General features: G+C 57.3%; 1 protein-coding gene across 1 annotated transcript; it reads left to right on the forward strand.

Moving 5' to 3' along the window:
- Positions 1–8,441: 8,441 nt before the first annotated feature.
- On the forward strand, positions 8,442–10,869 carry MSX1 (msh homeobox 1; the record flags this gene model as incomplete). The annotated part of the gene is made up of 2 exons (XM_082315466.1): positions 8,442–8,892; positions 10,439–10,869. 2 exons carry the CDS (start codon positions 8,442–8,444, stop codon positions 10,867–10,869), a joined length of 882 nt encoding a protein of 293 aa, XP_082171592.1.
- Positions 10,870–11,151: the final 282 nt, after the last annotated feature.

The raw sequence follows: 11,151 nt of genomic DNA on the forward strand, positions 1-11,151 counted from the left end.
ACAGAGGTGTTCCCTGTGGCTGCCAGGGAGCTTACTGCTCCCCTCCCTTGACAGCTCTGTGTACGATCCCATGGCGTTTCTTTTTCTGTCCCTGGTTTTATTTAGTATTTAGCTACTTGTGTCAGCAAGTGAGGAGGACCTGAATCTACCTGTGAGGCTGCTGCACATGATTTTTCTCTGTACATAGCTACTGCTGGGTGAAGCAGATGGTGATCTGCCTCCACATCCCAGCCCCAGCAAGCAGTGTGGGAGTCAGGGCGCAAAGTGTGCGTGTGTGTGCATGTGCAAACGTAACCTACAGCCAGGGCTTCCAGCTACACTAGTAACTAGTGAAGGGTGGACTCTGATGAGAGACATCAGTGTAAAAGGTGAAACGGTTTGAAAAAGGCCAGCAGCAAACCTAAGAAGTAACTCCATGTCCCGAATGCACCCCTGCGCTCCCTGCTGTCACTGAGCCTCCTCTTTGTGTCTCTGTGTTATTAATGTGGCACCTTTAGCTCATTATCCCTCCTGTGATTTTATAGAAAAAGAAAAAAAGTAGGAGCACTTTGTTGGTATCCTTTAGGTTGTCTCAGAAGTAAAAATCAAATAAACCCAAAGCCAGCCTAAGTGTAATGGGACTGTTAACAGCAGGGGAGGGACTGAATCCCGTAGCACCTGAAATCAGTGGAGTTCACACCCAGTGGCAGGATCTCCCCCTGCTCCACAGCATGGTCCACTCTGACGACATGGGAGGAGGTGGGTAGCAGCCTGCGCGCCTGGTCTGGGCACCCCACAGCCACCCGTGGCCCTTTGTGGGCCAGCCTGGGCTCGCCCCTGCAAGGGATGCTCAGCCACATGGAGGGTGCCGTACCTTTGAGCCGCAGATTGCAGGGAGAAGCCTGATGCAGTTTGAAAGGCTGAAAGAAGTTCTGCTTTGAGTGACAGAAAAAACCCAACTGTTGAAAAGCAAAGTGACCCAACACCAATAGAGAGTCCACACTTGCTACATAAATAATGTCAAAACCACATATGCAGGGAATAACATGAAGGCAGCGCAAGGCAGACCAATGTCTAGAAATGTTATCTCTTCTGTTCCAAAAGCTAATCAGCCCAGCAGTGGGCAAGCCAGGAACATTTTAGATTATGTCTATGCTGGCAGTTGATGGAAAGTCTGAGAGGAACATAAGCTTTCTGAAAGACAAATTCAGTTTCCCTACAAAATATTTGGGATTTTTTTCCCTCCTCCTCTGGCAGTGAAATTGTTTGGTTACATTGATTTATTAGAATGACGTAACTCCCAGTATCATATCTACCCATCGGCTGCCACTCAGCAAAAGGATGTGGTGAGATCACATCACCAAAATAATAAGGCGCTGGAGTTCCTAAGCAGGAGGTTACATATCATCAGGACAGTTTCAAATACTTGCGGATGGCTTTGATAGTTGCAGGAGTGTGATGTTGTTTTGTTTTTCCATAGACAGAGTCTGGAAGATACCGGACACCAGTTACTCTGCTGTTCACTGCAGTTTCCTTTGCACAGGGAAATTAAAATCCTTCTACATGTATATGCATGAATATATGTTTTCCTAACTGGCAGATTTTTGCTTAAGACAATCACTTTCGAACCATCTTAGCGGAAGGAGAAAAGAAATACTTGCCCCAATCCTGTTCCTTGTGAGTTTAGGGAGATCTTTTTGGGCCTCGGGTTTTACAGACGCAAATGAAAGGTGGGGGGAGGCAGCCTTGCCCTGGGAAGCTGTGTGACACCAGCAGGAAGGTCCAAAAAGGGGTGCTGGAAAGAGGAGACCTGCCAAGTTCAACTCCCATGCCCGCAGGTTGAGCCGCTGTCTGCCGGCGGGGCCGCGGCTCCCGGCCCTCCTCCAGCTGTGCAGCTGGAGGCAGCAGCTGGAGGAGAAACCCTTCTGCACATAGGCGTTTGCTCTCCCTTGATTTTTCCTTCTATGAACTTTTAATTTTTTTTCCTCAGGAGCTGATTATTATCTAGCTGAAACATATTTCCTTCTGAAAAGTGGTTTTGTTTCGTGCTGGGTTTTCCCCCCCATTCTCATAGACCTCTCTATTGGGAACAGACTTAGATCAGGACTTTTCGAGTTTGTGGAGTTTTTTCAAAATATGGTGACATGCGTTTCTTCTGATCTGCTCTATATGTTTTCTTACCATCTTTTCCATCACATATTTTCCAGCAATTTAGAGAGATGTAAGGAATAGCTTTTACACAATAGGCAAAGAAGCAGGGGGATTACTCCAATGGTCTTGCAAGTTTGGAGTATTTCATCTTCTTCAAAAGGCGAGGAAAAAAAACTGTGTCCTTGTGAGCGAATGATTAGAAGAAGACTGGGAATACAATAATTACCCCAAATGGAAACCCAGACCGCAGTCAAACAATACAGCTTTTGTAAACCGGCTCCGCCTGTAAAAAATCTAGGAAATCTCATAACTAGAGCTGGCGAAATCCTTTTCTTATGCAACGATATGTAAAACGCTCCTGAGAAATGAGGAGCAAACATGGAAACGCTGTAAAATAGCATGATAATGAACTTGCTCTGAGCATCGGAGATCGCCTTGGCGGTACCAGCATGGATTTCTTCAACCACAAAGTATTTTCTCATGTTAAAGAATTTGGGACAAATTACATTTCGTGACATTTCGCCAATAAACAAGCACGTGAAGACAAATAAACCGGGACTCGCCATAATCTACCTTGATCATTGTGGAATTCAAGGGGACCAAAGGAACTGGGAGCGAGACAGAGTGCGGCTTTGAATGAATGTCCTTTATGAGGGAGCGGAGAGAAGATCATTTATATCCTTCATATTTTATAGTTTTGCCTCTAGGAAAGAAAAGACCAGCAGAGCCCCGACTATCATTTACTCATAATGATCGCATTCAATCTACTGATTCACAGTGAATCATATAATAAGGTTTCCATTTTGCGCATGGGAAGAAGAAGGAGGGGTGGTTAAACTTTGTTTAGTTTGCATTCATGCCCCCGGCCTCCTGTTTCCCTCGAACTGTCCAATTCAAATGACTCACCCATGGGGCGATGCTTTTTTTCGGTTTTTTTTCTTTATCCCCCCCCGCTTCCACTACCCCCCCCCCCCCCAGCAATAAAAATCCCTGGAAGGAAAGCTGACAGGTTAATTGTACAGTTATTCATTTTCCTACGGCGGCGTTTCATCCGAGCACGGCTCTATTTTCGCGGCCTCCCCGGGCCGGGCCGGGCCGGGCCGCTCCGGCGGTGGCTCTGCCCCGGCGCCGCGGGCGGGGACCCCCGCCCAGGCCGGGCCCCGGCGGCCGCGGCTCGGCGGAGCCCCCGGCCCGGGGCAGCCCCGCCGAGCGGGGCACGGCGCGGCGGCGGGCGGGGGAGCAGGAGGAGCAGCCCTGGATGCCGGCTCGCAGCGGCACCGGGAAAGGGAGAAAAGGGGAAAAGTTGCTTTTCGGCGTTTTGGCCTAAACCCGCACCCGCGGCCCCCGCCCCCGGACACGGCGGGACAGCCCGCTCTGCGCGCCCCTCCCGCCGGTTTGGGTCAGGACGAGGGGGTTTCGGCACCTGAGCCCCCGCTCCCCTTCCCGACGTTATTGCAGAGACCCCTCCACGCACGGGTAGGCACATAAACAAACCCGCCGGCTCGCTGTTAGCGCACCCGGCAGTCGGGTGCCCTCTTTGCTCTCGGGACCTTTGCCATCTGCAAGCGTTTCAGGTAAAAACCGAGGCGAGGGCAGGGTAAAGCTTTCGGGGCTGGGAGGAGGCGGCTGGCTCGGCAGGGGAGTCTGCGCCGGGGCTGCGAGCCCCGTCAACGACTTCTCCTGCAGCTCCCCGCGAGGAATAGTCGGAATCACCCCAAAAAGCGAAGGAAAGGAGGGCACCGGGCGGGGGAGAGGCTCGGGGAGCACAAGCAGCCCGGAGCCGGCGAGGAGCGGCAGGTCGGGGCCGGCGGGCAGGGGCGGAGGTGGTGCCCCCCGCTGCCGGCCCCAAGCGCGCCCGGGGAAGCGGCGCTCGCCCTGCTCGGGGAGAGCCGGCACCTTTGCGAGAGCTCTAAAAAATGTATATAAAATGAAATGGGCGTGTTGCCACTGAAGGGAAACCACTGCCTTAGCCATGGGGCTTTCACCAAGACAGCCAAGTTCCCTTTTGGGCAGAGCAGAGAGTCTCGAAGTCTGCTTGACATCTTGAAGCTTAAATAACCGTAAGGCATTGTTACTCCCTGGCAGCAAAGTGCCTCGTTACGCCTGATTGAGCTAATTGCTTTGAAATAGGATATATTATCTATAATTATAGAGATCTTGGAGGAGACGGCCAGCCTTTTCTTTCATCTTTTCCAAGTGCATCATAATGTCGTGATCAAATTAATTTGGGCCACTTGAAATAGTGCCGTCCTTTCAGCCTGCTCCTCCGACCCTCAAAGAGCCGGGGACGCCTCGGCGGCTGGAGTTTGGCCATCCACATGGCCACTCCGGGCAACCTCCCCGGGACCAGCCCAGGTGCCTGAAGCCTTAAAAGTAGTTTAGGTTCTGTTTGATCTGGGCGGAAAGGGGAAAAGACAGAGAGGGGGCGAAAAAGAACAAAGAAAAGAACGGAGGTCTTTTCGCGTTATCCGACGCTCAGCGGAGGAGCGGCGACGGGAGCAGGGAGACTTGAAGGGCTTTGAGGGCTTGTAAAGCCCGCGGGACGTTTTTAGCACTTGCGATAGATCTGGCTCTTTGCCCCCCGGGCTGAGCCGCTCAGAGCTGGAGCAAGGCTGGGCTGAGGGGCGCGCAGGGGGCGCGCAGGGGGCGCGCAGGCGGTGCCCGGCGCGGCAGAGCGGCCCCGGAGCCGCCAGTCCCCGCAGCCTCCCGGTGTCCTGCGGGGCTGTCTGGTCTCCTAAGAGCTGCTGTCTCGGGGGAAATAAAATAGAAACAAGGGAAACAACACCCCTCTCCTTTCTGAGTTCTGCCTTTAAGTCAAAGATAACGTTTACAAAAGGCAGACAATGCCCTGAATTGGCTTAGCGCTGCCTCCTGTCCCCCCTCCCCATCCCCCACGCACTCCTCCCAGCCCTTGTTGTTGTATTCCCACCGAAATAAAATGCTATGGGTAATGGCTTTGCCTAGCACATTCATTATATTGAAACGGGACTGTTTAGGATGCTAATTGCCCAATATTGTTATCTAGCACAAGTGCCTTCAGGGAAGCGCCACGGTTCCCAATAAAAACCCTGGACTGGAACAAGCACCAAAGAAGTCACCTATTCCCCCCCGCCCTTTCACTTCTGTTTTCCTTACAGCTCAGGGAGGAAAATAAGAGAGAGGCACCTAAAAGCAAGTCAGAGTATCAACACGACGGAACCGATTAAAAAAAAAAAAAAAAAGTTCCTAAAATCCAGTGGTGTTTTGGTCACCCAGAGCGCAGCGAGCAAGGGGAGAGGAGTTTGGATACTAAAAATTTCCCGCTAAACAAAGAAATACATCTCGGGACAGATTTCGTTTTGTAAACTTGATTTCTCCATGCCTAACTTAGAACCTGTAGCTTTCCTTAAGAAAGAAAGGAAAGAAAGAAAGGAGCAAGAAACGAAAGGAACTTTACTGGCTTCCCGTTTTCAGCCCAAGAGCTCGCCGGCATGGGAATTAGAATCAAGTCCTTGCTTTGGTACAGTGATTAAAATACCACCGAGTATGACAGAAACGTAAACACAAAGCGTTCATTGCTGGGAGATAAATAAAGAGCTAATTATCTCGTTCTGTCAGCTCTCAATGAGCGCGGGATCGCGCTCTCACCGTGGGACGCACGCTCGGCTCCCCAGCCCTCAGCAACGTCCCGGTGCCCAAACCATTCTGCAAAAGAAAAGTGGGGGAAAAAACCAACCCAGCAGCTCATTTTCCCTTTCATATTTCCATCAAAACAATGAGATCGAAAGCAACCTAGGGGCTGCCTGGAGGTCTAATAAACACATCACTTTTTCTTTTGCGCGGTTGCTTTTGGGATCAGAGGAGAAAAAAAAAAAAGATCCTACCTGTAGGATCGGGTGGAGGGGCCACCGTGAAACACGACGCACCGATATTTGTGCGTGTTTTCCTCGGCGGGGGGGCGGGGGGGGCGCATCTCCGCGTCAGGCACCGGGCTTTGGGAAAATGTCGTGTGATTGGTAGAGCAAACTAATTTTGTCAGGCTGAATGTGCCGATGTCCCAGGGCTAAGGCGCCTTGCTCCCTTGATGCGGGTTAACGTCCTCAATAGTCCCCCTCCAGCTGAAGCCTTTGATCAGACCGCTGCTGGCGCCTAAAAACAACATCACTTGTCTGCCTATTAGGGGCACTGACTAATCGTGACAGATTGTTTATTCTCGCAATTAGCAATGCAGCCGCTTCTCCGAGCACCCCCCCGCCCCCCCACCCCCCCGCCCGGCGCGGCCCGGCCCGGCCCCCCGGCCCGACGGGGCGCGGGGGAGGCTGCGGGCAGCGCGGGCAGCGCGGGCAGCGCGGGCAGCGGTACCGGCAGCGCGGGCAGCGGTACCGGCAGGCCGCGGAGCCGGGCCGGGCCGGGCGGCGGCACCGCTGCTCCCCTGCGACGGGGAGGGGAATAAAATGTACCTATGTGAGCTATCCGTCGGTGAATAGGCTGTGCGATGTGCGTTCACCCGAACCTATAGGAGCGCACGGGGGAGCCCCGCAAGCCGCCTACGACTCCTCTTCACCCAGGGGGATCGTACGTGAGCGCAGCCCGGCGTGTGCGAGCCCGGTCTGCGCGTCCCCGCGGGACAGCGAGCGCAGCGCCGGGGCGGGTGCTCACGCGTGTGTAAGATACGTGTGCGTGTATCTGCGTACAGGACAATTCATTTCAATCAGGTCCTGTTGCTTATCAGTTAATAAAATGTCTGCTAGATCAATTCATTTCATAATCTATATGCTCCTAATCTACCATCTTTATTGGGTCCAGTTAAAAGGAAAGGGAATTCACTGTCCCTCCCCGTTTAGATAATTACCCTTAAATGACTGCAAGAGCCTCTTGTGTTTCGAGGAGATTAGAGCCCTGCAGCTATCAATAAACTTTTCCCAGCGAGCGGCCAATCACGTTATTAGAGAGCGGCTCCGTTTTACTGCACATCCGTCCTGGGCGCAGGGATAAGGGATCGTAAAACGAATTTACAAAACAAAATAGCCGGGACTTTAATGGGGCTGGGGCTTAGATGTTCCTTTTTACGTGAATGAACATTTCATTCTCTGGAGACACGCACACATCTATGCCATGAAACGTTGCACAGCTCATGTGTGTGGATGGATGGACGGATGCATATATATGCCTATATAAGGCGCAGATTTCCGCAGACACGTCGAACACACCTCAGGGCCGGCGTTCATTTAAAAACAAACAAACAAACAAACAAACAAACAAGCAGAAACCTAAAAGCACTTTTTCAAGGCGCAGGCAGGCTGTGGGACAGGCAGGGGCTCCCTCCGAGAGGTCACACTCGGGACAGCCCGATATTTGTTGGCTTTCCAGCAGAACACGGCTCGGGCCCGCTCCCTCGCTCTTCGGCTTTTTTCCCACGTTAATACATTTTTTTCCCCGATTTTTGAGTCACCCCCCCGCCCCAGTCCCGTCCCCACGGCGGAGCGCTGCTCGGGCAGCCCCGGCCTTCCCTCACTCCCGCCTGCGATGCCGGAGCGCGGAGTGGGGCTGGGGGCGCGGAGCGGGGCTGGGGGGGAGCGGAGCGGGGCTGGGGGAGAGCGGAGCGGGGCTGGGGGAAGCGGAGCGGGGCTGGGGGAGAGCGGAGCGGGGCTGGGGGAGAGCGGAGCGGGGCTGGGGGTGCTGAGCGGGGCTGGTGGGAGCGGAGCGGGGCTGGGGGAGAGCGGAGCGGGGCTGGGGGTGCTGAGCGGGGCTGGTGGGAGCGGAGCGGGGCTGAGGGAGCGGAGCGGGGCTGGGGGGGAGCGGAGCGGGGCTGGGGGGAGCGGAGCGGGGCTGGGGGAAGCGGAGCGGGGCTGGGGGAGAGCGGAGCGGGGCTGGGGGGAGCGGAGCGGGGCTGGGGGAGAGCGGAGCGGGGCTGGGGGTGCTGAGCGGGGCTGGTGGGAGCGGAGCGGGGCTGAGGGAGCGGAGTAGGGCTGGGGGGGAGCGGAGCGGGGCTGGGGGGAGCGGAGCGGGGCTGGTGGGGAGCGGCGCGGGACTGGGGACGCGGAGCGGGGCTGGGGGAGCGGGGCGCCCCGACGGCGATGCCGGCTCCGCCCCCCGCCCGCTCCCCCCGCCCACTCCCGCCGCCGCAGCCAATGGGGCGGCGGCGCCCCGCCCCCCGCGCGCTGGTTGGGCGGTGCCTCCCCCCGCGCCGCTTTATCAGGCGTCGCCGCCCGCCGCGGGGCCGGAGCGCGCCGACGGCTGCCCGCGCCCCCCGCACCGCCCCGGCCCGGCCCCATGAGCCGCGGCGCCCGCTCCCGCCCGGCGCTGCGGTGGCGACGGCGGGCCGCCTCTGCATGGCCCCGGCTGTGGATATGAGCACCGCGCCCACCGGCGTCCGCAGCGACGAGCTGCCCGCATCCGCCTTTAGCAAGCCCGGCGGCGGCCTCCCCGTCGCGGCGGCGATGGGCGGGGAGGAGGAGAGCGACAAGCCCAAGGTCTCCCCGTCCCTCCTGCCGTTCAGCGTGGAGGCGCTCATGGCCGACCACAGGAAGCCGGGCGGCAGGGAGGGCCCCGAGGGCGCCGGGCCCCCGCCGGGCGCCGGGACGGCCGCCCGCGCCAGCCTCAGCCCCCGCCTGGGCGCCCTGACGGCGGAGGCGCCGGCCTCCCCGCTGCCCCTCGGCGGCCACTTCTCCGTCGGGGGGCTGGTCAAGCTGCCTGAAGACGCCCTCGTCAAGGCGGAAAGCCCCGAGAAGCAGGAGCGGAGCCCCTGGATGCAAAGCCCACGGTTCTCGCCGCCTCCCCCGAGTAAGTAGGGCCCGGGAGCGGGCGGGCTGGGACCCCCCCGGGCCGGCTGCGCCCTTCCCGCGGGGCCGGGCGGTGCGGGGCCAGCGCTGCGGGGGCGACCGGGGAGTTCTTCTCGCTTTCTCCCAGCCCGGCCCCTCCGAGCATGTTTTCCCCTGCGGTTCGCGCTCTCTGCCGGGCCGCTTCAGCCTGTTCAAAATCTTGAACCGGTTCAAATGTGTCGGAAGCCGGGGCAGCGCCGGAGGATGGCTGCGAAGGTGAAGGAAGAGCGGCCGCACCAGAGCAGGGTCTTATGCCAAATGTTAACGGGGGAAGGGGGGAGGGAAAGAAAAAGCAGCTCGGCCTGCTTGTTAGCGTAACCTGGGGCTTGAACTGGCCACGCAAATCCTGACTCAGTCTCAGCGGTGTTTTCTCCGAAAGTGGCTCAAATAATTTCGTAAGGAGCCGCACTGACCGGGCTCCCGGGCGAGTTGCCTCGGGCTTTGCGGGCTTCAGCCCCGCCGGCTGCGATCTCAAGCTTTGCATCTCCAAAGCCCGAACAGCCGCACTTACTGATGTTTTGCTGCTTTACTACGGAGAGATCCAAAAATAATAAAAATAGCAGCGGGAGGGCCGAGATCAGAAGAGCCCGTTAATCCTCTCCAGCGGCTGCGCGGAGCCCGGGGGTGCGGCGGGGCCGGGCCGCCGGCCCCCGGCCGGATCCTGCTCCCTCCCCGCCCGGGCTCCCGTGGGAAGGGGCGAGCGTGGGCTGAGGCTCTGCGGAGCCTTTGGGGTGCTCTTAGCAGAGCTGCGAACAGAGCTGCTTTCTGTCTCCCTTGGAGAAAGGCAGGTTTCCGAAAGGACTTCTCTAGAGCATCGCAGTTGTTTAATTTATTTAAATTGCAAAGTAAAAGTCGTTGCTAAGTAAACCCGGGGCAGATCGAGGTTGAGGACCCTTAGAAATGTTAAATAAGAGGAGAGGGGCAGACCAGTGAAGAGTGGTAGATAGAGGCTGAGTGTGAATTCAGACCTGGTAATTAATTACATGCTTAATCCGGTTCCCAGGGGCCTAATGAAGAGGGTGTGAGTCTGAGAAACCAGCCTGTTTTGTTTATTTTTTTCCTTAATCCAATAAAAAGGACAGGACACATTTTTTTGGAGGGTCACTCCCTTCATTTACCTCTCCTCCGTATGAGCCGTGCAGGCAGGAGGTGGAGGTGGAGGGAGTGTGGGTGTCTGACTCCTGCCCTGTGCCGAGTTTTTCCATGGAGTCAGAAGGGTTCTTGCTACGAAGCACTGCGGGTAACTTCGGTCTGGGAGTCTTGAAAAGCCGAATTCCTTTGTAAAGCACCCGCTTTCTTTACTGGAGTGGGAGACATCAATTTGAAGCATGCCCCGTGCAGCCCTGGAGTTTTTGGGCCACTTCACTTTGAGCGGGACCTTATTTTTCCCCTTTCCCTCCACCCCAGCTGCTGTAGGGTGGGGGCTGCGTGGGGCGAGCGGGTTTGGGTGCTGCTAACCGAGGTGTCTCTCTCCTTCCCCTCTCTCCTCTGGCTGCTCCTCACCGCAGGGCGGCTGAGCCCCCCGGCCTGCACCCTGCGCAAGCACAAGACGAACAGAAAGCCCCGGACACCCTTCACCACGGCCCAGCTGCTGGCCCTCGAGAGGAAGTTTCGGCAGAAGCAGTACCTGTCCATCGCCGAGCGCGCCGAGTTCTCCAGCTCGCTCAGCCTCACTGAGACCCAGGTGAAAATCTGGTTCCAGAACCGCCGTGCCAAGGCCAAGCGGCTCCAGGAGGCTGAGCTGGAGAAGCTGAAGATGGCAGCCAAGCCCATGCTCCCGCCTGCTGCTTTCGGCATCTCCTTCCCGCTGGGCGGCCCGGCTGTGGCCGGCGCCTCTCTGTACGGTGCCTCCAGCCCTTTCCAGCGGGCAGGGCTGCCCGTGGCTCCCGTGGGACTGTACACAGCACACGTGGGATACAGCATGTACCACCTCACATAGAGCTGAGCCCCGCCGAGCCCAGCCCGCCGGCTCTCCGCTCCCGTCGGCTCCGCACGCACTCCCTCCCTGTTCCTCTGGCTCCTCGCTGCGGACTTCCCCATGGGCCCCATGGCAGAGACTTCTCCTGTCCAGCTCTGCTCGGCCTCTTGCTTCCCCCTGTGATGCTGGCTCCCGCTCCAGCCCCGCTCTGCTCTCAGCAGTCCTGGGAGCTGCTCCGCTCTCCAGCTGGGAGAAACCTGAGGCATGGCCCCAGCTCCTCGTGGGCATGGTGCAGCGATGGGC

Source organism: Platalea leucorodia (assembly GCF_965183815.1).
Source record: "Platalea leucorodia genome assembly, chromosome: 6".
Lineage (NCBI taxonomy): Eukaryota > Metazoa > Chordata > Aves > Pelecaniformes > Threskiornithidae > Platalea > Platalea leucorodia.